This window comes from Hemicordylus capensis, chromosome 4, assembly GCF_027244095.1.
Source record: "Hemicordylus capensis ecotype Gifberg chromosome 4, rHemCap1.1.pri, whole genome shotgun sequence".
Taxonomy (NCBI): Eukaryota; Metazoa; Chordata; class Lepidosauria; order Squamata; family Cordylidae; genus Hemicordylus; species Hemicordylus capensis.
The window spans coordinates 78,566,758-78,594,731 of NC_069660.1; the positions used below are offsets into that span (position 1 = coordinate 78,566,758).

The 27,974-nt window shown below is 45.8% G+C and overlaps 1 protein-coding gene and 1 long non-coding RNA gene across 8 annotated transcripts in view; one reads left to right on the forward strand and one right to left on the reverse strand.

Annotated features, from left to right (window-relative positions):
- Positions 1 to 27,974, forward strand: part of KIF21B (kinesin family member 21B) — a 110,062-nt gene that overhangs the window by 19,879 nt on the left and 62,209 nt on the right. For all 7 annotated transcript variants that reach the window (XM_053244835.1, XM_053244837.1, XM_053244838.1 and 4 more), the window contains exons 2-8: positions 4,785 to 5,007; positions 7,329 to 7,511; positions 8,454 to 8,603; positions 15,445 to 15,579; positions 16,057 to 16,224; positions 18,586 to 18,701; positions 19,440 to 19,635. In XM_053244835.1, the coding sequence (XP_053100810.1) occupies positions 4,785 to 5,007; positions 7,329 to 7,511; positions 8,454 to 8,603; positions 15,445 to 15,579; positions 16,057 to 16,224; positions 18,586 to 18,701; positions 19,440 to 19,635 (1,171 nt within the window). The remainder of the gene's footprint in view (positions 1 to 4,784; positions 5,008 to 7,328; positions 7,512 to 8,453; positions 8,604 to 15,444; positions 15,580 to 16,056; positions 16,225 to 18,585; positions 18,702 to 19,439; positions 19,636 to 27,974) is intronic.
- The window catches only part of LOC128322822 (uncharacterized), a 53,136-nt gene continuing 26,436 nt past the window's right edge, over positions 1,275 to 27,974 (reverse strand). The window contains exon 2 of the long non-coding RNA XR_008306019.1: positions 1,275 to 2,299. This is a non-coding gene — a long non-coding RNA (uncharacterized LOC128322822). The remainder of the gene's footprint in view (positions 2,300 to 27,974) is intronic.

Consider the following 27,974-nt stretch of genomic DNA (forward strand, 5'->3'; position numbering starts at 1 on the left):
CCTCCCTGGCTGCTCAGGCCAATGAGAGGGAACCCACTGGCCAAGCAAAGGAAGTGTGAGACTCTTTGAAGAGTGGTGGGTCGTTAAACAAGCTAAAGCTCTTAATAAACTCAGAGTGTGGTTTACTGGCAGGCAGTTGCTAGGCACAGCACTGTACAAGTTATATGTGAGCAAGAACTAATGACTCTCCTGAGCAGAGATAGGTTTAGGATGCATTCTGGTATTAAAATCAAGATTAGGACAGTCTGAGATGATTGGGAAATAATAGGACAGAATCCTCTCCATGGGGTTCTTTCTGGATCAGAAATTTCTATACAGTGAGACTGCCAAGGAGGTGGGGAAGGAAGAAAGCTCCTTCTTGGCCTGAGGGCCATGGCTTTCATTATAAGACTAGAGCCCATTTGTGCTTTGGATGCCAGCCCAATTGGTTCCCCTCTCTATAAATGTTGGCTTTTGCTGATGGAGCTAAACAGCCAGACCATTGTGTGTGTCAGGGCCACTGGAGAAATTGTCTGAGTGATGTTTAGTACAGTGTGTCAGTGTGTTCCCTTTTTGGGTTGTCTCGTTCCCTCCTCCTCCTGCAGAGACTCAGTTGTCATGGCAATCATGTCATGGAGACTGCTGCTTTTCCATCCTGCCGACACAGAAAGGCGCACACACTGGCTACCAGTAGAGCAGCCCCTCAGCTCCTGCATACAAGTGCTCTGTGCATCCTTGCAAACTGATTCAGGCTCCATGGCTTACAATGTACCTCTCACAGAGGCTGTAGTCTTAGGACTCTGAATGCCAAGTGTATCTAATGCTATCACTCACCAGCTCATGTAGAAGTCCAGGTGCAAAGTGTTTCCCTATCTCTCTCTTCAAGCATCCAGTTTTCTTTTGGCACCTGATCTGGACCTGAGAAGTGGGCTGAACATGAGCTCTGCAAATGTATTTATTTCATTTTATATAATATAAACTCCACTTTTCTGGGCATAGTGTACATCCAAAGCAGCTTATTATATAAAACGTACACAAAACAGTTGCTGACATTCTGAGTAATGAAGCATATTCATAAAGAGGTACTACAGAGACGTGCTAGGAGCCCTCACACATGCAACTCCTGGAGTTGGAAGTGTTGGCCCTGTATGCATGCAAGAGGACTAGAGGAGCAGCACGAGGGCTTTCTGCACATGCCCCTCAGCACCTCCTTACACACATGCTTCATTAGTCTGGATGTCAGCCAAAGCAAAATAAACCACCAGGATATAATAAAACAGACTAACCCTTCAAAGTACAGCAGAGCCATATAGTTTTTTTAATGCACAGTGAAAAACAATGAATGAGGAGCCAGGCAAATATCCCAAGGGAAGGAATTCTAAAGTCTAGTGTGATGGCAAAAAAGACATCTCATTGCCTAACTTGCAAAGGCAGAAGAATACAAATCAAGGCCTCTTCTGAAGCTCAAAGAGAGCAGGCAGGATACCTGAGGAGACGAGAGGATCCTTCAGATGTCAAAAAGATCCTTTGTGCAGAAAAATTCTGTGCTTCTGTCTCAGTTGTTCCAAGTGGGTCTCAGTTGTTCCAAGTGGGTGTGTTCTGAAGAAAGACTGTGTTGGTGGAAGGGTCAAAACACAGTTTTGCCAAAACATCACTGAAATTTCTTGCACCAGTGAAATTCAAATAAAAATGGTTTTTAATAACCTGATCCAGATAAAGGAAGTGGTCTGTTAACATCAGCAGTTTCAAGAGATGATACATCGCGGTGATCTGGATGTAAGGAGGTCATAAAAGCAGTCGGCTGCAATGGCTCATCTGGGTTTTAGTTTCATGCTTTATAGTTTTATAAGTCAGGAATGTGACATTGCCAGAATTCTGTTTCAGTGAGGCATACGGTGCTTCTGCTATTAAAGTAAAAGTTATTTTCTGAGAATGATTACAGAAGGTTAAGGCAATGCTGAGTTGGTAGTTCCTTCACCAGGAGCAGGCTGGTGTTCAGGTGACTGTAGCCTTGGTGTTCAGTACACACAGTCAGTTTTCTAGAAATGCTAAGATTGCTGTATGGTTATGCACTTCTGCTATTTGGTTTAGCCTCTGAAAGATTGCCCAGACGTACCCCTGTGGGCTGTGCTTAGAGGACCTTGTTACTGTATCTCCCCAATACGTCTCAACAAAGGGATACTGGCAGATGGTTTAGTAGTTTAGGGTGTTAGAAGAGGTCCTTGTGTGACCCCCATTGCCTTCCAGTACTCCCAGCCCACACACAGCAGGGTTAAGCCTCCCCTAGCCTGTTTCTGGTGAAGTACTAGTTGATCTCCTCCTGCAAAAACAAATAAGGCAGCAGCATGCCGTCAATGGGTCTGTTCTAATGTGGATTTGTTTTGGATGAATAAAGCCTTTTGTGCCTCTGGCACTCTTGTGTTCAGCAGGCTATGACATAACAGCTCAGAAGGGTGACACCTGCCAGGTCATGTTAGTACTATTACCAGTCACCTTGTGACTCATTAAGCCTTGGTTACATGGAGTGGTAGCTTAGCTACTTCCATCTCTCTAATGCAAAGCTGTCAGTTCTTCAAGGTGCAGGTGGTGTATGTGGGGGGTGAACATTCTAGAATTGGGGTGGGGGGTTAGTAACAAGACAGCTTGTTGAGACAGCCTGATCCTACTGGACATGTTCTCTACCCACACACAGTCTCTAAACCATTATTGATTTTGTCATTAGCCATTGGAGCAGACACCAATAGTTGCAGCCTTCATACTGAAGTTTGCAAATGTATGTAGTGCTCTAGTATACATTGGTCACTTAAGGGCACAATCCAGAGAACTACATTAGATGTAATGCCCAAGGAATTGTGCATGCCTCATAGGACTTTTGACAGTACCTTTTCCTTTAGTACAGAGGACCAGTGTTCTCTCTAATTTTTTTCATCTGTGTGCGGGATGAGTTTTGTTCTGGGCAGAAGTATCAAGGCACTGTGTATGCACATGCATTCAGAGTGGGACCTTTCCGATTCAACCTGAGTGGGATCTAAAATTAACTGAGTGAACATCAAAATACTGTGAGCGCATGCACAGGCGCACGCCTTAGAGGGAACACTACAGAGAACTCTGCCCCCTGCTGTATCCTAAACACTTTTTGACACTCCTCTAAATTTCACATATAGCTTATTGCACAACCCATTGTATCTTGATGTTCAAGAAAACCAAATCCAAAGCCTTGTTTAGAATTACGGAATTAGTAGCGCCTGAAACCTGTTTTGCATCTAGCACAGTCTCATCCAGTCTTAATAATACCTCCTGTGAAATGCTTGACTAAAAAGCAGAAGGTTGCCAGTTCAAATCCCTGCTGGTATGTTTCCCAAACTCTGGGAAGCACCTATATTGGGCAGCAGCAATATAGGAAGATGCTGAAAGGCATCATCTCTTACTGCACGGGAGATGGCAGTGGTAAACCCCGCCTGTATTCTACCAAAGAAAAGCACAGGGCTCTGCGGGTGCCAGGAGTTGAAATCAACTTGATGGCACACTTTACCTTTAATCCATCTGTATAAACTGCAGATATCTGGGCTTTTCCATTATGTCTACCTTTCTCTCTCCCCGCTCCCTACCAGCATTCCCTCTAACAGGGAATCCCAGATGTTGTTGACTATAACTCCCAGCATCACCAGTTATGATGGCCTTTGGCTGGGAATTATGGGAGTTGTAGTCAATAACATCTGGGAATCCCTGAACACTGCTCTTTACCACCTTTGTTTAATATATATTGCCTGAAGAAACACTCTGGAGAACCCAAAAGTTTGCTTGCTACTTTGCAACATTTTTAGTTGGTCCTAATTATGGTATTTCTCTATTGTAGCTTATCCATCCATCCATCCATCCATCCATCCATCCATCCATCCATCCATTCTATTTCTTTACTGCCCTTCCAAAAATGGCTCGGGGCAGTTTACACAGAGAAATAACAAATAAGATGGATCCCTGTCCCCAAAGCGCTCACAGTGTAAAAAGAAACAAAAGGCAGATACCAGCAACAGCTACTGGAGGGATGCTGTGCTGGGGGTGGATAAGGCCAGTTACTCTCCCCCTGCTAAATAAAGAGAATCACCACGTTAAAAGGTGCCTCTTTGCCAAGTTAACGGGATACATTTAAATTTCACATAGAAACTGCACAGAGTGTACATTTTGCATTTGATGGCCTTTTGGTCCCACTGTTTACCATTTCCTCCTCTATACCTGTGTGTGCATGTGCATGATTAATCTGTCAACTGAAAATAATTCATGCATTTGGTGATATGAGCTCTAGTCCACAAAAGATTATGCCCCAATACATTTGTTAGTCTCTAAGATGCCACAAGACTGTCTATTGTTTAGGTTTGAAAGAGAGCAAGTTTGAGTTGGGTTTGTTATTTTTGTTAGCCTATATGAGATTTATTATGATACTGTATATCCTGCCTGTCTACCATATTAGATTTTCAAGGCAGCTAACAAAGACCTACTACTATAAAAGTAATAGTAATAATCATGACAAATAGATGGAAACATGAACTAGATGTGAGAAACAGACATATCCCAGCACATGTACACTAAGAGATTGTATCATGGGAATGTGTGTGAGAATCTACCTAGATTGAACTTGGTGCTTTGGCTTAATACCAAAAGCTTTCCTGAGTATGGTGTTTATGCCATAGAATAGCAGCTGGGTATGGCACTTCTCTCCAGTCTTCAGACCTCTAGGATAGCTTCAGAATTGTTTATGGGGAATAATTGTCCTCATTCGCACTCTCGCTCTCTCTCTTTTTTGGCAGGATCCGTCCTCAGATGCCAAAGGAGAAGATCGAAGGATGTCACATCTGCACATCAGTGACACCTGGAGAACCACAGGTACTCTTAGGAAAGGACAAAGCCTTTACCTACGACTTTGTCTTCGACCTGGATATTTGGCAGGAGCAAATCTACACAACCTGTGTGAACAAACTTATCGAGGGCTGCTTCGAAGGTTACAATGCCACAGTGTTGGCATATGGACAGGTATGGGGTTTCTATACCACTTCTGTAGTTTCTGCCATGAGTGCAGCAGAGCAGCTTAGCTTCAGGAAATCCCGCTCAAATTTCCTCAGGTTCTCAGTTTGTATTTTTAGTTCAGCATGCAATGGCCTTGTCAGGGAAAAAATATGGAAGAACTGTGATTGGTTTTCTTTAATTAGGAAAGAAACAGAGACTGAATAAAAGCACAGTAAAATCATAATGGGGTGATCATGACAAACAAGCAAAGGCTTCCTGAACAGGCTAGTCTTTGTGAGGTGACAACATATAGAAAGTGAGAGGGCCAGTCAGTTCTCCAATGGAAGGAAGTTTCACAGGATGGGAGCTACCACTGGGAAGGCTCTATCTCACATGACCACCAGGTGAATGATCACAATTATTCCTGTCTCGTCTGCAGCATAGACAGGTAAATGACCAACTGAATCATGATGCATAAGGATTAGCTATGTACATTGGATAATCATTTAAGCCTTTTCAGAACCACAGTATTACAGATGCACCTTGAGATCACATTCCCCCCAAATAATCTAATTACGTCTGAGAGGTTTTTCCCCTTGCCTGACTAGTGCGGGAGGGTGAGTGGGCAGCAGGGAAAATATAGAATGTAAGATTTTACCTCAGGTTGATGTGGTCTCAATTTGATATTTTGCATTGCAAAGTAATTTCATGCAAAAAGACTAAACCCACTGCTTATACTACTTTAGAGAAGCACAGCAAGCTAATATGTGGTACAAGTTGAGGAACAAGCATTTTCCAGGGTTTCTCTAGTGGGGAAACTGGGTGGTGAAAAATGAGCTGCTGAAGGCAGATTTTGCCAATGGATACATTAAGAGCAACATTTGCTATATTTGAAAAGGAGGAGCTGCAGGAGAGATGGATAGGCAGAGCCAAGGACTGGTGGACTTCTCATTGCTCAGACAGAGGCTTCCCCTGTCCACAGGCTGTTGTCCGTCAACAAGGCATCAGAGTGGAGGATTCTTAAACTGAGACTGGAAGCTTCTTATGCTTCCTTGACATAGCAGTTCCTCTTTGCTGCCGTTCTACCATTCATCCGGAGCAGGGTGTTTTTCTTATTTTATCTTGCTTTGTGTTTAGTCTCATTAAACCCATTTTTTAAAAATAGTTGTTAATTTCCCCCCTCAAGTCATATAGTTAATGTGAGTTGCATGTCAAACAAAGGAGTTCTATATTCATTTGCATAACATTTATTTAAACCAATTCTAATATGGTACGAACTGTCTGAACCAGTTACCAAACTCCTTTTTAAAGAGAACACCTGAACCAGAACTGAGAGAATGCTGGACCTGGACCAGAACTAAATCCAAATTTGTAATGGTTCAGCTCCCTTCTGCCCTATGTTTCATTTTGACCTTTAAGATTGACCTTCTTGGCTGTATCATCCATGTGCCATGTTTGAGCACGGAGTGTACATAGAGTAGTGTCCCTAGAAGTCCACCACAGCCCCAAACTGAAGAATTTCTGGGAGTATCAAGGTTTTCTTGTTTGGGGACTGGCTGTAAATGACTTGGGCTAAGCAGGTGGATTAATGTTAATTGATTTTATACAACATACTTTAACTGTATTCTATTTCCCCATGGCTTCTTTCAAACTGTGTAGGCTGAGTCTTAATTGTTTGTGGCACATGTAACTCATCTTTCCTACAAGCAGCATTATTTCTCAGGGTGGCATTTTAGCTTCATAAGAACCCTGTGAGGTCTCTGTCTGAGAAGTAGTAACTTGCTCAAGACCACCCAGTGTGTTTTGTAGCTGTATGAAGAGTTGAATATCAGTATCCCATGTCTCATCTCAGTGCTCTAGCCATTGCACCACATTGACTCTCATCAGCCCTCAGGAAAGGGTGGGAGAGAAATTGAAATGAATTAATAATTAGGTGTAAGGCAAATGCATTTCAAATCAGTGAGTGTTGAAAAAAATGCTTAGGTAAATGAGGGGAAATTATTGCAAATTAACGTGGATTAACATGCTCAACTTTAATTTGAAGCTGGTTTGTTTTCTTTCTTGCCCATGCCGAAGGGGATTTTATATCCCTCTGCCTTACATGTGGATAAGTGATACACCAGTTGACTGGTGAAGTAATAACTAGACCAAATATGAAAAAGATGTTTCTAAGAATCTTAACTTTAGAGGGGAATGAGGGGTATACTTTGATGTGGTGATTTTGTGTGGTGGGTTTTAAGAACTAGATCAGAATAGTGGACAGCTGAAGAGTGTGCACTTTCTGTTACCACATCATAGCACAGCTTTGGCCCTGAAGTGCATTTGCCACCTTTTTTGTTTCCTTTTAGACAGGTGCAGGTAAGACTTACACCATGGGCACTGGCTTTGCCATGAACATTTCTGAAGAAGAACATGGCATAATCCCACGAGCCATTGCCCATCTGTTCAGTGGCATAGAAGAACGCAAGCGAGCAGCACAAGAACAGGGCGTGCCAGCACCAGAGTTCAAAGTCAGCGCACAGTTCTTGGAGGTAGGTGCATTAGTGTTCATATGGAAATGGTGGTGTGAGGAGCGACTGCACAAGCTTTCAGAATACCATAAATAGCCACTGTTCATCATAGTATTGAGTCCATTTTTTAATTCATCTCTCACTACTACAGCCCAGCCTCTTGCTTCCTTATATATTCATTTGCCAACTGGATATATTCCCTGGGTTTTGGAGTGAACTCCCTGTTGAAATAAAAGCCTCCCCATCTCTGGCAACTTTTAAAAAGGCACTGAAGACACATCTATTCACCCAGGCTTTTAATTAGATGTATGGTTTTAAATTTTTAATGTTGGTTTTAAATGATTTTAATGTTAATGATTTAATGTTTAAATGATTTTAGTTGTTTAATTGCTTTAGTTTTTCTTTTAACTGTTAATTGATTTTAATTGTTTTTATCTTGATGTAAACCGCCCTGAGCCATTTTTGGAAGGGTGGTATATAAATCTAATCTAATCTAATTAATTAATTAAGAGAAGCATCAGAGAAGGTATGCTTGATTTACACAGTCATTCCACCTATGGAATAGTGGTGGTGGTTTTAAAATATTTATATACTGCTTTTCAACAACAAGTTTTCAGAGTGGCTTATGTAGCAAAAAGCACGGGGAAATGCCCTCAAGGAGCTTACAGTCTTGAAAAAACAGATACATACCCACACATATATAAAGGAGACATCGGCAAAAGCCCCTAGAGAGATGCTGTGTGGGGCTGAATAGGAACAGAATTGTTAGCCTGTTAATTCCCATAAAGCCTTTGCCACTGTAGTCACAAGTGCTAGTCTTAATCCACATTAAAAGCTCTGCTTTGATAATCAAGGTGGTTTTCATATCCAAAGGCTTTGTGGCTTTGTTCTTTTGAAGCCCTTTGAAAAATAAGCAACTTGCTGTCAATAATGCGCCCCCCCTGCCCCAATTTCTTTTCTCAGTTGTACAATGAGGAGATTCTGGACCTCTTTGATAGCACACGGGATCCAGATTCCCGCCACCGGAAGTCAAACATCAAAATCCATGAGGATGCCAGCGGTGGGATCTACACCACGGGTGTCACATCTCGTCTCATTGGCTCGCAGGACGAGGTAGGAGACCTTGCTCTTTTCACACAATATCTTGCTCTTGTCTTCTTTGTAAATTTGTCTGGAGTAGCTAGTAGGGATGTGCATGAAACCGGGTCAGGGTGGTTCGAAGGTGTGGGTGTTGGATTTTAAGGGCAGGGCAGAGTGCACTTATCCTTTCCTCTGCTTTTCCCCTGCTGGTGCTTGGTTTTTGTAAAGTCCTTCAGAGTGGCAGCGTACCTCCCTGCTGCCTCATCCATTCTTCGGCTGGACGTATCTGGTGTGCATGTGCATGCTTGTGTGCGAGCCTGACTGATTGTGCACACACTTGGCGCGCATCTGTGCGCCAGGTACTTCTGGTCGAAGAGGGGATGAGGAGGCAGGGAGGTATGCTGCCGCCCCGAAGGACTTTACAAAAACCAAGCACTGGCGGGGTGAAAGTGGAAGGAGGTGTAAGTGCACCCTCCCCCGTCCTTAAAGTCAGACACACACACACCCCACCTTTGAACCTTCAAACCTCTCAGTGTTTGAACCTCTTCAGAGACCCGTAAAAGGGCCTCTGAACAGATTCGTGCACATCCCTAGTAGCTACATTCCTTGTGAGCAAGGAATCTTCCAGATTCCTTGCTCACAATCGCTACTCAAATTAGAGTCTTCACTTCTAGCCATAAGTGTGTATCCTAAAAAGCATATCTCTGTAGAGAGATACTCTACTCTTCCAGCACTATGATAGGGCAAGTAAAGGATGCTAAGGTTTAGCTAATATGCAGTAAGCAATTTTGAATATGTGCTGCAAGAGTAAGCCATGGGTGTTTTTTCCGTTCCATCCCATGGAAGAATTTTGAGACAAGAATTCTTTGTAACTGTGTTTCAAACTCCTGCCTAATTACATCCTGATATCGTGCAAATGCTACCATTCTGTATGGTATACTCATTGTTGACATGCCTGTGTTTGGGTGGAGTTCATAACACAGCCCACTTTTCAGGCATGAGTCAACTCTCTAATCCCTCTGCATTTTTGGTTTAATAAAGTAAAGCATCCTCCTTGAGATTTGTGCTGCTCTTGATCATTTCTCTTTTTGCCTCACCCTTTTCCTTTTTGATTTTGCTGCTGAACTTTTTCACCCTGGTCTGGGAAAGTAAGGAACCCTTTGTTCCTTTGCAAGGCCTGAGGGCCAAACTAGATGTGACACATAAGCCACATGTCTCTTGCCCCTGATTTTTTCTTTTAAATGAAAAGCAGCTTCAGAAGCTACAATCGGAAGTGAAGAGTCAGGTGGGAGTGGGGAAGAGGCTGCTCAACACTCCCTCCTCTTTGACCATTTTGTCTGCTTAAAACCTCTTCAGCTGCTTTTCTGTCCATAGAGAAAATAAAGGGATCCCTGTACCTCATGCCATAGGGAGAAAAGCAACTGGGGATGTATGACTGAGGTTTCTTCAATTATATTTTATTGGTCTTTTACATAAAAGATACCCTTTCAAAAGGGTAGAGAAAATACACACCATTGCCCAAATCTTATAAAATGTTTACAAACTGTGAAATGAATCAACTAATATTAAATGTTTCATATCCAAATCCATGCTTGTGACTGTGATTCTTTCAAAAAGGCATCCTTGTTGCTTTGTAGCCAGCCAGTCTATAGCTTCAGGTCATGCTTCAGTAAAAATTTGGTACATAGTACCCCTTCTCTAACCACCTAATGGCACAGTGGGAAAATGACTTGACTAGCAAGCCAGAGGTTGCCAGTTTGAATCCCCATGGGAAACACCTATATCAGGCATCAGAGATATAGGAAAGATGCTGAAAGGTATCATCTCATACTGGTTGGGAGATGGCAATGGTAAACCCCTCCTGTATTATACCACAGACAACCACAGGACTCTGTGGTCACCAGGAGTCGACACTGACTCAACGGCACACTTTACCTTTACCCCTGCTTTAGTTAATGTAACCATGTGGATTCTTCTTTCCCTCATCTGAACAACACTTCTAACATTCTCCATAAAAGCTAGGCCTTGTATCTTTTTCAGTCACGCTGGAAGCTGTTGATTGTTTCCAGATCCTTCAAATATACATCCCAGCAGCCACCAATAGAATACAAGTAATTTATGATGCTGTTCTTAAAACTGAAATTATAATATTCCCAATTTAAATTATTTCAGCCTTCAAAGGTGAAACATAACTAGTCATTCAAATAATTATACTAGGAAGATTCAATTGCCAAAGAATAATATACAGTTAAGTAATCAATTTAAAATATGCCTCTCTCATAGTTATACATGCAGAAAATAACCACTTGTCTCTCCAAACAAGATTTCAACAATCATCATTCAGTTTACCATTTAATTACTTCTCACATTGAGCAATGAATCACTTGTCAACTCCGTTTAAAATTTTGTATATTCTAAATATTATCTTTCATTTTTATTAAAATCTGTTATTCATATGTTGTTTATTCCACACCTTTTAATAATAGTTCGCTTTTAATAGTTTACCACTGCTAACTAAGCAAAGAGACACCTTTTAAAAGTGGTTGATCTCTTATATTAAGCAGGAGGAGAGCAACTGTCCCTATTCAGCGCCAGCACAGCATCTTTCCAGTGGTTGTTGCTGGTGCCAACCTTGGGTTTTTTATTATTTATTTTTTGATTTGATTTGATTTGATTTATATACCACCCTTCCAAAAATGGCCCAGGGCGGTTTACAACAGAATAAAAACAATTAAAACCAGTTAATTAAAATCAAAAGTATAAAACAGACTAAAAACAATTAAACATTCAAACAGCTTAAAAGCCTGGAAAACCAGGACAAACATTTAAAACAATTTAAAACAGTTTACAGCAGTTTAAAAACCCTGGAATGCCAGGCAAAACAGATAGGTTTTAAGGGCTCTCCTGAAGGACAGGAATGAACTCAAATTATGGATTTCTGCCGGGAGTGCCTTCCATAGCCCAGGAGCGGCTAAAGAGAAGGCTCGCCTCTGAATTGCCACCAGACGAACCAGTGGTAACTGGAGACAGACCTCCTCAGATGACTTTAACGTGCAGTGAGGATCATGCAGAAGAAAGTGCTCTCTAAGATAACTTGGACCCAAGCCGTTCAGGGCTTTAAAGGTAATAACCAGCACTTTGCATTTTGCCCGGAAACATATCGGCAGCCAGTGTAACTGTTTCAAGACAGGCATAATATGGTCTCTCCAGGTTGCCCCAGAGACCAATCTGGCTGGAACATTTTGAACTAACTGAAGTTTCTGAACGTAAAAAGGCAGCCCCACGTAGAACACATTGCAATAGTCGAGCCTGTAGGTAACCAGCTGATGTACCACAATTTTGAGGTCATCCTCTTCAAGAAAATGGGTGTAACTGTCGAATCAGCCAAAGCTGAAAGAAAGCACTCCTGGCCATGGCCTCCAGCTGAGATACTAGGATGAGGTCTGGGTCCAGGAGTACTCCCAAGCTGCGCACTTGCTCCTTCTGGGGGAGTGCAACCTCATCCACCACAGGAAGATCTAACTCACCCCTTGGATTCTGAGTCCCTACAATGAGCACTTATCATGCTTGGAGTCAGCTTCAATTTGTTATCCCTCATCCAGCCCGTTACTGCCTGTAGGCAGGCATTTAGAGAATGAGTGCCATTTCGTGAAGATGAATGGAGAAGTAGATTTGGGTGTCATCAGCATACTGATAACACCCAGCACCAAACCTCTTGATGACTTCACCCAGCGGTTTCATGTAGATATTGAAAAGCATTGGTGACAGAATGGAACTCTGAGGGACTCCATACAACAGCTCCCGTTTTGAGGAGCAACTGTCACCAAGCTCCTCCATCTGGAATCTACCCGAGAGATAGGAGTGGAACCACTGCAAAGCAGTGCCCCCGATCCCCAACTCCCCCCAGCGATCCAGAAGGATACCATAATTGATGGTATCGAATGCCTCCGAGAGAGCCAGAAGAACCAGCAGAGTCTTACTCCCTTTGTTGGTTCCCTGGTAAAGGTCACCCATCAGGCCAACAAAGACTGTCTCAACCCCATAGCCAGCTCTAAAGCCAGTTTGAAATTGATAGATAATCAGTTTCCCCCAAAACTGCCTGGAGCTGGTTGGCTACCACCCTCTCAATCACCTTGCCCAACCAAGGGAGATTGGAGATTGGCCTGTAACTATCCATCGCTAAAGGGTCCAGGGAAGGCTTCCTAAGGAGCGGCCTAATCATTGCCTCCTTCAGACAAGGAGGCACCCTACCCTCCCTCAGTGATGCATTTATGCTATTAACTAGGCCACCTCCAACAATTTCCCTGCTACATAGAAGCAGCCAAGTCGGGCAGGAATCCAGAGAACAGGTGGTAGGCCACACTGCCCCAAGCAGCTTGTCCACATCCTCAGGAGTCACAGATTGAAACTAATCCAACCTAATACTGCAAGGAAGATTGCTGGACACCTCTTCCTTAGACCTTGTAGAAATAGTGGAGTCCAAGTCGGTCCAAATACCAGAGATCTTGTTTGCAAAGAATCTTTTACATGATCCCCACTGCACGTTAAGATAATCTGAGGAGGTCCATCTCCAGTTCCGGTTCGTCTGGTGGCGACGCGGAGGCAGGCCTTCTCTGTAGCTGCTCCTGGGCTGTGGAATGCACTCCCAGCAGAAATTCGTAATTTGAGATCATTGCTGTCCTTCAGGAGAGCCCTTAAAACCTACCTATTTGGCCTGGCCTTCCAGGGTTTTAAATGATTAATTGTTTTAAATTGTTGCCCTGATTTTCAGGGCTTTTACCTGTTTTATTGGTTTTATTTTGTTTTAATAGTTTGATTTTAATTTTTAATTTGTTTTAATTGTTTTTATCATGCTGTGAACTGCCCTGAACCATTTTGGAAGGGCGGTATATAAATCTAAAAAATAAATAAATGCAAGCGTCACAGCAGAACGACCCCGGGGACTGGTTTTAAGTAGAAGGAGCAGAGACAAAACTCCTCACAACCCGAGATAGCTCTGCTGAGTGCGAACCTGCAGTCGCAGTGCGTGCAGACCAAAATCTCTTTTTCTCTGCACGCACTGCTATCGCATAAGTCTTCAAATGGGTCACATGCTGCATCCTGTCGGATTCGAACCGAGTTCTCCTCCACTTGCATTCTAGTCGCCTACCCAACCGCTTCAGCCCCCACAACTCTTCAGTATACCAAGGGACCATTTTTGAAGCAGATCAGAAGGGATGCTTAGGAGCAATCATGTCGACTGCCCTGATGAGTTCCCTGTTCCAGGTTCCCACCAGGGCATCGACAGAATCACCGGCCGCAACGGTGATTCTGATTTTTAGATTATGAGCCCTTTTGGTACAGGGAACTATCTTATTTATTATTTTTTCTTTATAAACCACTTTGAGAATTTTTGTTGAAAAGATAGTTAAAGGGGTGGCTAATCTTTCTTATTCACATTCTCAACAGCATCTCCCACTCAGTGGCATAACCACCATGGAACAGGGTGGGGACAAATATCCCTGGGCTGGGGCACACCAGGGCATCCCCTCATCCCTACACTCCCAACACCCAGCTGGCAAATGAAGCGCTCACTGGCTGTGAGAGGGACAGGCAGCACACCCGGGCCCAATGCCAGCCATGCCCACTACATCAACATCAGAATAATATTATTGGGGGGGGCGTGGTCAGCATTGGGCCCAGAGGCGCCTCTGGTTGGTCTCTCCCAGCTGACAAGGTGAGTGCTTTGTTGGCCAATGGGTGCTATTTTCTCTCCTCCACTGAGCATGGGGCATGATCAGTGTGGGAGTCACCACGAGGGCTGGTGGCAGGAGAGGCTGCCATGAGTCTTCCTTTCCTGCTCCCACCTTTGAAGAGCCCATTAAACTATCATATGACTCTGACAAACCTCAACTTTTTAATGAAGAAGGAATTAACTTGCTTCATTAAGGAGCTTCTGAAGAACATGTTTCATAACTCCAAGGTGGTGTTTGTTATCCAAAATGATTTTTAATATTGTATTATCACATTCTTCTACATGTTGACAGTGAACTAGCCGTTGGAAGCTTTTGGCATACATACATAACTCTTAGCAGCATTTTTATCACAGAAACCCACTCCACCCAAGAAATCTTTACACTCTGAAATATTTGTAAATTTTGTTCTGCCAGATTTTCTGTAGATACTTAATTTAATTTCAGCAAATTATCTAGCTCTGTAGCCAATTGTATTACATAGGAAGCTGCCATATACGGAGTCAGACAATTTGCCCATCTAGCTCAGTATTGTCTACACAGACTGGCAGTGGCTTCTCCAAGGTTGCAGGCAGGAATCTCTCTCAGCCCTGTCTTGGAGATGCCAAGGAGGGAACTTGGAACCTTCTGCTTTTCCCAGAGCAGCGCCATCCCTTAAGGGGAATATCTTACAGTGCTCACACTTCTAGTCTCCCATTCATATGCAGCCAGGGTGGGCTCTGCTTTGCTAAGGGGACAAGTCATGCTTGCTACCACAAGACCAGCTCTCCTCCCATTAGAAATTCTAACTTCTGTTTGGAATTGGGGTGAGAGGATTTTTGGGGCAGACAAATTGCTACAGGGGAGAAGATTAAGGCGTTTTTCTTTCCCCCCACCTACTCCTGGCCCACTCACTGCCCACCACACACAGTCACACTCTGAGACTGTTTCCAGTCCAGAGAAAGATAACAGGACTGCATGTTGCATCTAGTTTGGCCCAGATTGCTCTAGTTTTGTAAGGGGGTTGTCTTTTGCAACAGCTAATGTTGAAATAGTGCTATACTGCAGTCTGTTCAAGCATTGTTGAAAAATGGTACTCTGTGTGTGTGCGCGCGTGCGTGCCCTATTGTGGCAGGAAATGTAACCTCCTTCTGTCATTGCAGCTGATTCAGTGCCTGAAGCAGGGAGCTTTATCTCGAACCACAGCCAGCACCCAGATGAATGTCCAGAGCTCCCGCTCCCATGCTATCTTTACTATCTACCTTTGCCAAATGCGAGTATGCTCTCCTGTCCACTTGGTAAGGATACATAAGAATGGCAGGGGACCTTCTTGATTGCCCACTCTCCCTTGTGGTACTCACAGGAAAGGGGTGGCTGATTCACTTGATAGTTGTGCAGGAAACTGAGATATAGTGAGAGCTTTTGAAGAAGCAGCGTAGTTTTTGTTTTGTTTTTTAAATTTCAGCTGAATTGCTTGACTTGGCCTGTTATTTCAGGACAAGAAGCATGATTTATCTGGAGTTGTGTGGCAAAACGGTGTCAGTGTTCCCTGTAACAGGGATTCCCAGATGTTGACCATAACTCCCATCCTCCTCAGCTGCAGTGGCCTTTGGCTGGGGATTATGGGAGTTGTAGTCAACATCTGGAATCCATTGACTACAGATTCTGTTACATCTGTTACAGGGGACACTGCTTGTAGTAGAGTCTAACATTGCTAAAGTCAATTGCTAAAGTCAACCATCAGAGCTGATGATGAGTCTTGTTCTGGATTCCAGGTGAATGGAGACTCAAACACTCTCCTGGAGGGATCTCAGTCCACCAGCGAGTATGAGACGCGAACTGCCAAATTCCACTTCGTTGACCTAGCTGGCTCAGAGAGGTTGAAGCGAACTGGTGCTACGGGCGAGAGAGCCAAAGAAGGAATATCCATCAATTGTGGTTTGGTATGGCCTTCATCATAAAGATGGTCAGGACTGGGTGTGAGGGCAGGTGTCAGGCTTGTAATATTCTGCCAGATAGACAAGCTCTTGTCTCAGTTGCTTAGGGTTTTAGAGCCTCAGCCAAACTATATGTGACATTTAGCCTGCTGTTGGGAGGAAGTCTTAACCCAAAGTTGGACCAGAAGCATTCTTCTTATAATAAAAAATGAGTTGTGGAGGCCTGATCCAACCTGGGAGTGGGGCATGTGATGAGGAGCTGTGCTAGGCACGTAGCTAGGGAAGGTAGGCTTATGTTTGCTCCTCTCCCTGGCGGCCCCCCACACGTGCCAGCCACAGTCCCTTGCGATGTCACATGCAGGGGGTGTGGCCAGCACCCAGCGGCCCTGCACAGCCCTCTGGAGCTCATTACCCAGCCAGCTTTGTTGTTGGCTGCATGCTTCCTTCATTCTCTCCCTCGCTTTGAGCAAGGGAGAGAACGAAGAAAACACACAGCCGACAACAAAGGTGGCTGAGAATGAGGCTGGCCAAAGTTTGGGGTGAGGGGCAAGCCAGGCGGTTCCTAGGACTGGATTCCCAGGACTCTTTCTTTGAACATATCCACCCAGTTATAGCTCTGCCCATGGGCTATGCTGTTTTTGGCCTTGCAGCCACAATTTGCCCCTTTTGGAAATTTTTTGTTACCCTTTTGAAACATTCACTATCCTCTGGGGCATGGCCCTTGTCCTCAGCTGCAGGGCAGTGAATCGACAGCTCCCCAGAATTACTTGACTTGTTGACCCTCAGGAAAACATCTAGGCACAAACATTCAATTAATAATACAGAAGTACTTTATTATGCTTACCACTGATGAATACAATTGTTTCAGCTAGCTGGGTGACCAGGCCTTGGAGAGTTAGCGCGAAGCTTCCTCTGCAGAACTGGCAACAGTCTCCATTCTTACGTCACCATTCTTATACCTATTGTCCCACAGTGAAACCTTTAGAACACACTACCCTTGACCTTTTCTTATATATTGGAATATTGATTGACTAGAGCCCTTATTCCTTAACCTTTCCCTTATTCCTTGACCTTTCTTATTGCCTGATACATGTACATCAATTGTGGATTTTCACTTTCTGTACCCGAGCAGAGAACATCCTTTGATGTAGGTGAATATCACTTTTGTGGTGGGCTATATACTTTCTTGACACACCCTATTTTGATACTATTGATGGAACAACTGAAAGTTCAGTGTTGATCTAGAAGTTATGAACTTAGACTTCCTGTTATAAGATGAGCTTGATCAAAACCATGGAATTTGACCTTGTGTGGAAAATGGAACTATAGTAGTAGAAAATAGGTCTCTGGCCTTTTGCTCTCACCTATGTGTGCTGTTGTTACTAAACTATTAATCCTAATAATATGCTCTACTGATAATAATAATTTCCTCTAATAATAGATTGTACACCTTGAAGTGACTATATGTACAAAAGTAGCCCTTGGGGGAATAAATAGCAGTGTTTGATGTGCAAACAGTGCAAGGGAAAGTGTTAAATCCCTTCTTTCCACACTCTTAGGCAGGATCAGGCCCCTGTGGCTTATTTTTTTTTTTATGATTAAGAGACTGCTTCGGGTCCACTTTCAGGTAAAGCCTACCTCCCAGTGGCAGACTTAACACTCATGTAGTTTGGCATTTAGTCTACTCAAACTTTGGCTTGCTCTTGGGTATGAAGACTTAAATTCTCTTTTGTAGCATGTAGGCTTTATGGAGTGGGATTATTTGCTGTATAAAACATATTGCTTCTGGTCAAGAATCTGTTTTTGAAGGAGCCGTAATACAGATATTTGATTTCTGGAGAATTATGGAAATGGGACTATAATTTTCCTGCCACACAATGACATAGGCATTCAAATGCATAAGTGTAGGATTTGAGATATTTGGCTTGGCAGCAGTCCATGTAAAAAGAATCTAGGTGTCTTAGTGGGGCACAAGTTGAACATGAGCAGTGTGATGCAGCTCCTAAAAGGGTCAATATAATCTTAGGCTACATCAAGAAAGGCATAGTGTCTAGAATACAAGGAATAAGAGTTCCACTATTTTACACTGGTCAGACCTCATTTGGAATAGTGTCCAACATGATGGCAGTGTAATGTCGATGTTAGTGACCCATTGGAGCTCTGTGTACTGAAAAGTGAACCCCGGTGGAGTTGTGCAGCAGGGCAGTTGCATAACTATTTAAAGCAGTGTATGGGCACTTGCACTGCAGAACAGTAACAATTTTGAGCTGTTGTAGCTTTTTTATGAGCAATATATGGAACAGGTGTTTCTGAATAAAGAGACAGGGTTGCCAACCTTATTCATTGATTTGTCCATTTCCTTGACAGTTAGCACTGGGAAACGTCATCAGCGCCCTTGGGGATCAGAGCAAGAAAGCCTTGCATGTACCCTACCGAGATTCAAAGCTGACCCGGCTCCTCCAAGATTCCCTTGGTGGCAACAGGTAAGGGAAGAGATACTAGGACAGCGGTTTGGTGCAAGAGATCTAAAATCTCAGAATTGCTTATATAAGGCTACCTGCATTATGGATTGCAGGTGAGAAGGCTGCTTAGATGGTGTATTATCGATCACACTGTATGGGCATAGTGCTACCTATGTAGAAGTGCTGAGCCAAGGCCATAGCACGTGTTCTGAGGAATGCATTTTTAAACGCATCCTGGGCTTCCTGTTTTCCTGAATCCAAAATGTGATTATTGGCTTCTGCAGAATGGATGCTTACATAATATATGTAAGCTGTGTTTGATCTAATACTTGGCAACTCAACTGCCTAACATGAGATCATTGTAATCTCCTCTCCCCCACGCCTTTCTATTCTGCTCCCTTTAACATACATCTTTCCTTCATGTTTTGTGTCTGCTTGACATATCATTTCTGATTTGGGATCCCCTGCTTCCTGTTTGCTCTTGGGCAGAACAAACTGGTAATTTGTTCAAGACAAAGAGAGTAGCGGTCTTGCCAGTCCAGACTTTCATTATCTGTTCCTGGTGTGTGTCTCTTCATCTCACATGGGGCACTTGGCAATTTGACTGGAGCTGCCAAATTGCACCCTTGTGGAAGCTAGTATTGGGAATGGCTATATCACTACATTGTTACACTCATTTGAAGAGAGTCACTCTCCACATCAGTTATCAAGCCTTCTGTACTCAGGAAAAACCCTGTCTCTGCTTTGCCTTTTTCATAGCCAAACCATCATGATTGCCTGTGTGAGCCCTTCAGATCGGGATTTTATGGAGACTCTGAATACCCTTAAGTATGCCAATCGTGCTCGCAATATCAAGAACAAAGTCGTGGTGAATCAGGATAAGACAAGCCAGCAGATCAGTGCCCTGCGAGCTGAAATTGCTCGCCTCCAGATGGAACTCATGGAATACAAGGCGGTAAGCAGACAAAGTGGGCATTTTGTTGATACAAACACATTACTAGCCATTGCTGGAAATTGAGGCACAGACCCTCGGCATCAGTAGTAAGTTCTTCCTTTGAGCACTTCAGGTATTGCATAGTCAGTTAAATCTCCCTGAATGCCTTTTTTGGTTGTTCTTGTTTTGCACTGAGCAATAGGGATGTGAACGTAATTTGGTGTCCCATTCAAGGAACGCCAAACAGATTCAGAGCCCCTGCTTTTGAACTGGTTTGTATGCGGGGGTGGGGGTGGCTATAAGGCTCAGGGAGGGTGCTCTTACCTCCCCTGACACGTTTCCCCCTCCGGTGCTGCTTTAAAAAATACTGGCTGTATACCCTCTTGCCACCCCGGTCAGTGTAAAACCGGAAGTGGCGTGCATGTGTGTGACGGGTTCATGTGCGCCTGCCACTTCGGTTTTACACTGACTGGAATGGCAAGAGGGTATACAGCTGCCACACGCCAGTATTTTTTAAAGCAGCGCCGGAGGAGGAAATGCAATGGAGGAGGTAAGAGCACCTTCCCTGTGCCTTAAAGCCACCACCCCCAACCTCCCTGGTGTGCATGGAACCGGTTCTGTGCACATTCCTCCTCTGCTGTTGATTCATCATAAGGATACAGGCAAGTCTCTCTTCTCCATCTTCAGAATGGAGATAATAACTTACATTGCAGAGGGTGAACCTACTTAATTGAGAATAGACCTATGTGAGGAAACAGGTGGTTTTATTTTCACCCTATCTTCTATGGGGTAGTCATTGGGGGAAATTGCTTGGAATCATGTGAACTAATGTAATCTCTAGATTTCCATGGGTTCTAATCCAAAGTCAATGATGGACTTGCAGAGTTCAGGCAAACCACTGTCTCCTAGACGCAATATCCCACCTATACGGATGGACTAATAGTGACATGTGAGTTCCATGTCTAAGCCCTGGCAATTCCTAGAATGCTTTGGGGCCTGCTTCTCACTTGTCTGTTTATATAACTGGCTGCTCCTGACAGGGTTGATTCTAGGAATGTGCAGAGCATTTCAACTCAAAATGGGCCATTTTGAGTGTTTTGAGCTTGAAACAAAATGCCTTCTAAATAAAGAATAAATTCAAGCTTGGAATAAAACAACCCCATTTAAATTGAAACATTTTGATGTTTCGAGCACCATTTTGAAGGCCTGTTTTCCCCTTGCTGATTGGTTTTCTGGTACTGGCTTCTGATTGGCTTGCAATCTCCTTGCTTGTTGTTAAAAAAATAAAATTAAAATCAAGTGCTGTCATTGGGCAACTATGCCCCCCTTGGCTGGGGAGAGGGAGTGGCAACAAAAAATGAGGGCATTTCAAAATGTATTCAAAGGGATTGGGAGGCAGAGAGAACCCTTGTAATGTGCGTCTTTTGAAGAGAATACGTCAGTAGAGGAGGAAGGAAGGGTTGATTTTGTGGTTCTCTTTTCTCAGCACTGAATATAATATGCTGTGCTATTGCTGCTATCTAGTTTTGCTGGGTCTCAGATTGACAAAGGCAGAATTTAGGTTCCTGCCTTCCTTGAATTGTGGTTTGTTTTGTTTGTGAGATAGTGTTGTGGCAAGATATGGACAGTGGCGTGTGTGTGTGTGTGTGTGTGTGTGTGTGTGTGTGTGTGTGTGTGTGAGAGAGAGAGATCGAGAGAGAGAGAGAGAGATATTTCTTGGTGATTGCTGTGATGAGCTCCATGTCTGGCCTTGAGACTAACTTGTGCTTCTCTCATTGATGTAGTCTGCTCTGCAATCTGCATTGCAAGGTGTTCTCAGTCAAAATGTGGCTGAAGTTGCTCTTGCTGAGCTTCTGGCTATGCCTGCTGCTAAGTAAGGGTGCTGCTGTGGCAGCTGTTGTAATGCTAGGAAGTAAGGAGCCATGATTGTGTGTGAGAAAGCAACTTGTGCCAATGATATTACTGTGACTGGAAGTGGATTCTGGATCAGTGATGCTTTTTTGGCCATTTTTGGACTGTGTTTGAAATCTGTGTTGGGGGGGACAGATTTCCTTTTACTGTGTGATTCTAATCTGCAGTGCTTTTCAAGGCAGGGTTGCAAAATGCCTTGCAAATGGCAATGCAAAACTCGTGTGTGCATTCTGTGAGTGCAGCTTCTTCTCCCTCGAAGTAGGAGATCATGGCTCACAAAGGGTTAACTTCCACTCCTTGCTCCATATAGACAGGAAATCTCAGGAGTTTTTTATGTAGCTGAAGTCCATCCCCCTATTACCAGCATTCTCAGGTGCAATTCCTCAGTTCCTTCTTGTCTTCGCTCCTGGATAGATGTGCACCTGGGCAGGCTCCTGCCCCAAAATTCTAATCTCCTTCCATCTTTCTCTACTCGTGAGCTTCTCTCCCTTACTTCTTGGCATGGACCTTTCACAAGCTGGGGACACCCTACTGGGTTCCCTATTAGAGAGCACATGGGCAGAGGAGAGCAAAGTAGGGTGGTGAAGAAGAAAGCCGCTAAACGGCGCCGCCATGTTTCTCCTGACCCATGTGGCCAGGAGAGGAAAAAGAAGCCCCTCAAAGAAAAGAAGTCCCCTAAGGGCGGTGTGTGTGTGTGTGTGTGTGTGTGTGTGTGTGTGTGTGTGTGTGGAGAGTCAAGGGGCCCTGCCTGCTCTGTGACAGAGCGAAAGGATTTTAATTCAGGCTGCTTGTAGTGATTCACTGCAGCAGTCAGGAGACTGGGAGTTACACGTGGCTGGGGGGAGTGGGGCCCTTCTCCCCCTTGCCTCCCTGAGCGCGCCCGTGCTTGGCCATACAGAGGGAGAGGTTTCAACTGTTTCCCTCCCCGGGCCCCCCTGCCCTTGTGAAATTCTGCCGGGCTTTTCCCGGCCATGTGGGGCCATTTCAGACACCTCTGAGCTCTCCGCCTCCACCAAGGCTGCCACAATCAGACTGGCAGCCTCACAGGCTATCGTCGCCGCACCAGCCAGGGACGGGGATGCACTCATTGGCCCAGTTACTGAGGCTCTCTCCTCACTTCCCCGCGGCTTAGCTGTGCAGCGGGGGTAGGTGGAGCCACGCCGTCCCTTTCCAGCTGTGCCGCGACTCCAGGACGTGAAGGCGGGAACGCTCTCGCCTTCCCGCCGGTCAGCTGCAGGGCGGTAGAGAGCAGGGATGCGGCAGCGCCGCTTACATCACTGGCAGTCGTGGTCCCTTCTCAGAGTTGGGCCGCACTCCACCACTGCAGTCTCTGCAAGCCACGGTCGACTTGATATCGGCACAAGCGAGCGGTTCAGCAGGGCAAATGGAGGCAGCACCAGCTAAGGCAAACTCAACCATGGCACCAATGCTGGAGGAACCTTGTGGCCTCAACCAAGGGCTGGCTACCACTGCGCCGGAGGACCCAAGTGGCCTCAATCTGGGTTTGTCATACCCATCGTAGGAGGACCCAAGTGGCCTCATGCAGGGGCTGGCAAACCCCTCCCCAAACAGGGGGAACAGGCATTTTGGTGAAGCCCCTGGGCCTCTCACCCACAACTCATGTGCCCAGGCGCATAGTGGACACCACGAGGAGCCCCAGCAGAGGGCAGCTTTGTGCCAAGCCAGACTGTGACAGCAACGGAGTCCCCTTGGGACTAGGGACGAGGACCCAGCTACCATGCAGGCCTCAGAGATGACCAGTCAGGGTCATCAACAGGAGGCGCCTCACCCGCAACCAGGTGAGTGATGCACTTAGAGATTTCACATTTATTGATTGATTGATTGATTGATTGATTGATTGATTGTTACATTTATATACCGCCTTTCATTAAAAACAATCCCAAGGCGCTTTACAAAAGTTAAAAAACATACAATAAAAATGACAATAAAAATATTAAGCTAAAAATACAAAACCAATCTAATTTAAAATCTATAAAATACAAACATAAAAACTCTACGTGAGTAAAACACATAGAAGCAGCAATAAATCAATCATGTAAAGGCCTGGATAAAAAGCCAAGATTTAACAAGCTTTCTAAAAACTATGATGGAGTCAGAGGAGTAAATGGCCACTGAGAGAGCATTCCAAAGTCTGGAGGCAGCAACAGAGAAGGCCCTGTCCCGAGTGCACAACAGCCGAGCCTCCCTCATTTTTGGCACTCAGAGCAGAGCTCCCTCAGATGACCTTGTCAGGCGGGCAGCAACCCTTGGGAGACTCAGAATTCCAGCAGGATATATCCCTACAGGTGCAAAACATGATGTTCAGAGAGTTGAGGGTGAGTGCCAGAGGCCTCTCGCATTCGGTCAAAGAGATGGTGGCCTGGGAGATGAGGAAGGTTGCGGGGTTCATTCAGGGTCCCTCACCCCAGATCACTGCTGGCCCCACAAGATCCAGATCCTCCTCATACTCCTCTGATAGCAACCCTGAAAGGGCAGCCCTCAGCAGACACACAGCGGTGAGGTGCTGCTCCTCGTTGGTCGACGCTGACACCGACATACAGGGAACCAGCCATGCCCACGCCAGCGGCAGAAGGGAGGCAGCACTCTCCGCACCAGCCATTGTTAGGCTGGCGGGCAACACTGTTGACGGGGGGCGCTCTAGAGTCTGGAGCTAACCCTAGGGAGCACAGTGATGCAGATGCATCCGATAGGGAAGATGGGGAACTCTCCAAAGAGGAGGCTACTCAGAACCCGAGTCCCATTCTGAAACTTTTGTTCTTGGTACCCAAGAGAGACTGGTCATGGTGCACGGTCCTGAACCTCAAGCCTTTAAACCACTTCATTCGGAAGCGACAATTCCGCATGGAGTCTCTCCACTCTATCAGGGAGGCAGTCGCTCCGGGTGACTCCCTTGCATCAATAGACCTAAAGGAGGCGTATCTCCATATACCCACTTTCCATGCACACAGGAGGTTCCTCAGGTTTTTCTACAGCCAGAAACATTTCCAATACAAGGTCCTACTCTTCGGACTCTCTTCAGCTACGCGAGTCTTCATCAAGGTGCTGGCTGCCCTGGTGGGCCACATGAAGTTGGAGGGACTCTGGGTCCATGCTTATCTTGATGATATTTTAATTCAAATGCAGTCCCTACAGCAGGCAGAGGTGGATATCCTGAGGGTCCTCCAGCTGCTTCAGTCACACAGTTTTCTGGTGAACGAGGCCAAGAGCCAGCTCTGGCCATCCTGTGCATTACTGCACTTTGAGGCCTGGTTCGACACCAGAGCTGTGACCATTTCCCTCTCCCAGGACAGGAGGGAAAGAATCCGCAGCCAGATCCTACCACCTACACCGTACACGTGTAGAGGTCATGACACTAGCACAGGTTCTGGGGTCTGTGATTGCATGCATAGAATATCTTCTGTGGGCGAGGTGGCATATGCATCAGTTACAGTGGGCACTGCTACCGTTCCAGAACAAAATCACAAACCACATCAGGCAGCAAGTTCTCCTTCCGCCACAAGTGTGGGAGTCCTTTCACTGGTGGCTCTCCCCAGCGCTGGCAAAAGGGAACCCCCTAAGGGAACCCGACAGGGTCATTGTCATGACAGACACCAGCCTGTCTAGTTGGGGAACACATTGCGGGGAGCAGATGACACCGGGCCTCTGGTCCCTGGAGGAGGCCCTACACAGCATCAATTGGCTGGAACTAAGCCATCAGGCTGACTCTAGCCTGCTTCTCAGCCCTTCTTCAGGAGAGGCATGTGTTAGTGAGAACCAACAATATGACAGCCAAGGCCTATGTGAATCAACAAGGCGGGACCAAATCCAGATCCCTGATGGAGGAGACCAATGCTCTCTTTCAGTGAGCAGAAGGCCACCTGGCATCGATCTGGGCAGAACACCTGAGCGGCATTTCCAATGTCCAGGCAGACTGGCTCAGTCGCCAGACAGTAGACCAGTCAGAGCTGGCTCTCCATTCCGAGGTGTTCAATCAGAAACAGCGCTGTCTGGGTGCACCCCAGGTGGACCTGTTTGCGTCCCCGACAAACAACAAGTTTCCCCGCTTCTTCATGAGGTTCCACCACTACCTCGTGGTGGGCACGGATGCTCTCAGCACTCCTTGGCCGCAAGGCCTCCTGTACGCTTTCCCCCCGATAGGACTCATTCCACAGGTGGTGACAAGACTCCGACAGCGAAGGGCACAGGTCATTGTAGTTCCCCTGTTCTGGCCAAGGTGTCCTTGGTTCGCCGACCTGGTTCTCCTCTCTGGCATGGCTCCAATGCCTCTACCGCAATGGCTAGACCTTCTGACACAAGGGCCGCTGCTCCACCCAGACCCAGCGTGGCTCCAGCTACACACTTGGAGTTTGAGTGTGCGTAGTTAGCAAAAGAGGGCTACTCCAGGACAGTGCAGGACACGATCCTGGCTGCTAGATGCCAAAGCACCAGTAGGATTTACCAGATGACTTGGGCTGCCTTCCTCAGATGGGCAAGGTGTAAAATGGTTGAACCATGTTCGGCCAAGGTTCCCCAGGTACTGGCCTTCCTACAGGCGGGTCTGGACCAGGGTTTGAGACCCAATACTCTGAAACAACAGGCCTCTGCCTTAGCTTCGGTCTTGAAGCTGAGGAGGGCGGGGAGCACTTCACTCCACCCCCACCTCTCTCATTTCTTGTGAGGAGCTACCAACATCGCTCCTCCACCATTCATCATTTTCCTTCATGGAACCTCAATAAAGTCTTGAATGCCCTCACATGGGCTCCCTTTGAACCAATTTAGTCCATTCCACTGAAGTATCTATCTTACAAAGTCCTTTTTCTAGTAGCGATCACTTCGGCACGCAGGGTGTTGGAGTTGGGGGCGCTCTCCGTTCGAAAGGAGCTCTGCGTCTTCCAGCCAGACGTGGTGGTCCTTAAGATGGAACCCACCTTTGTTCCAAAAGTAAACCTTGGCTCGTTGGCTGAGGGCATGCATCACCACAGCCTACCAAGCCCTGTCACTCCTAGTGCCACAGGGGATCACAGCCCACTCTAAATGCAGGGAAGCCGCCTTCGCGGCCTTCACAGCACAGGCGCCGCTAGGCAAACTTTGCCGCGCGGCCACGTGATCCTCCGCGCCTCCCTTCCTCAAGCACTATAAAATCGACTCACTGGTCTCGGAGCATGCAGCCTTCGGGAGGATGGTGCTGCAGCAGGTGGTACAGAACTGATCCACTTCCCCCCGCCCCAGGAATCCATTACTGCTCTGGTAGGTCCCTTTGTGAGCTGTGACCACCTACTTTGAGGGAGAAAGAAACACTGAACTTACCATGAAGGGTTCTTTCTCCTCTGAAGTAGGAGGTCACGCGTCCCACCTGTGAATCTCAGACTAGCGTAGTGCCAGGCCATGCCTCTCTGCGCTAATCTTCGGGACTAATTGTTCCAATACTAACCTAGGAACAATCTCAGTTACTAATTTGTCTAATATCTCAGGTCCCCCGTCCTCTATCCTACACCCTTTGCATGCTATCTTCTGGTTCCCACAATTCTGTGGGGGTATGCAGCCGAATCATGAATCACGACAGTCGGAACTAGGGAATCGCACCTGAGCATGCTGGGAGTAGGGGGACTGACTTCAGCTACCTAAAAAAACACCTGAGATTTCCTGTCTATATGGAGCTAGGAGTGGAAGTTAACCCTTTGTGAGCTGTGACCTCCTACTTCAGAGGAGAAAGAACCCTTTACGGTAAGTCCAATGTTTCTTTCTGGCTATAAGGAACAATGGGGAAACTTGAAACACCCCATTGTTACCCATGGGTAGCCCCTAGGGATACCAAAGTGGGTTGTGTAGTAGGCCATGATGGGTGCTACCTACCACCCAACTCACAAAAGAAATGGGCAAGCGAGTGATTTTTAACTTTAATGTTTTTTAACCTTTCCCCCCAAACCCCCATGGGAACCTCATTATCCTATGGGGTTCACCCTGGATAACAGGACACTAAGTAAATGAAAATCTGTGGGTTAAGTTTCAAAGTGCCAAAAGCGGGGCAGGAGAAGAAAAGGGGTGCTGGCCTTTCATCCCTTCGAATGCGACATCCAGCGCTTGGCACTCTCCCTACAGCGGAGGTTTCTCCTCAGCACTGGCCTTTCTTACTGTCAGGGCACGCAAACTCTACAGCCCCTGAAGAGCGGGGGCCGCCGGAGGGCCGATCGCCAGCCACTGCTGCCTCTCATGCACTCCTTGAGCGCTGGCCTCTCCCTACGCCGCCGCCAACCTACCTGCGTGCTCCTTGAGTGCTGGCCTCTCTTCCAACAGCAGTGGTCAGCAAGAATGTGACATCCCCACAGACTGGGGGGCCGACGGAGACAGGGTGGGATATATAAGGAAGCCATGGCCAGTGAGTGTTGATGGCCAGTTCTCTGAGAAGACCTTCCTCAATCTGGCCCTGCCCTGCCTCCGACAGTCCCCCA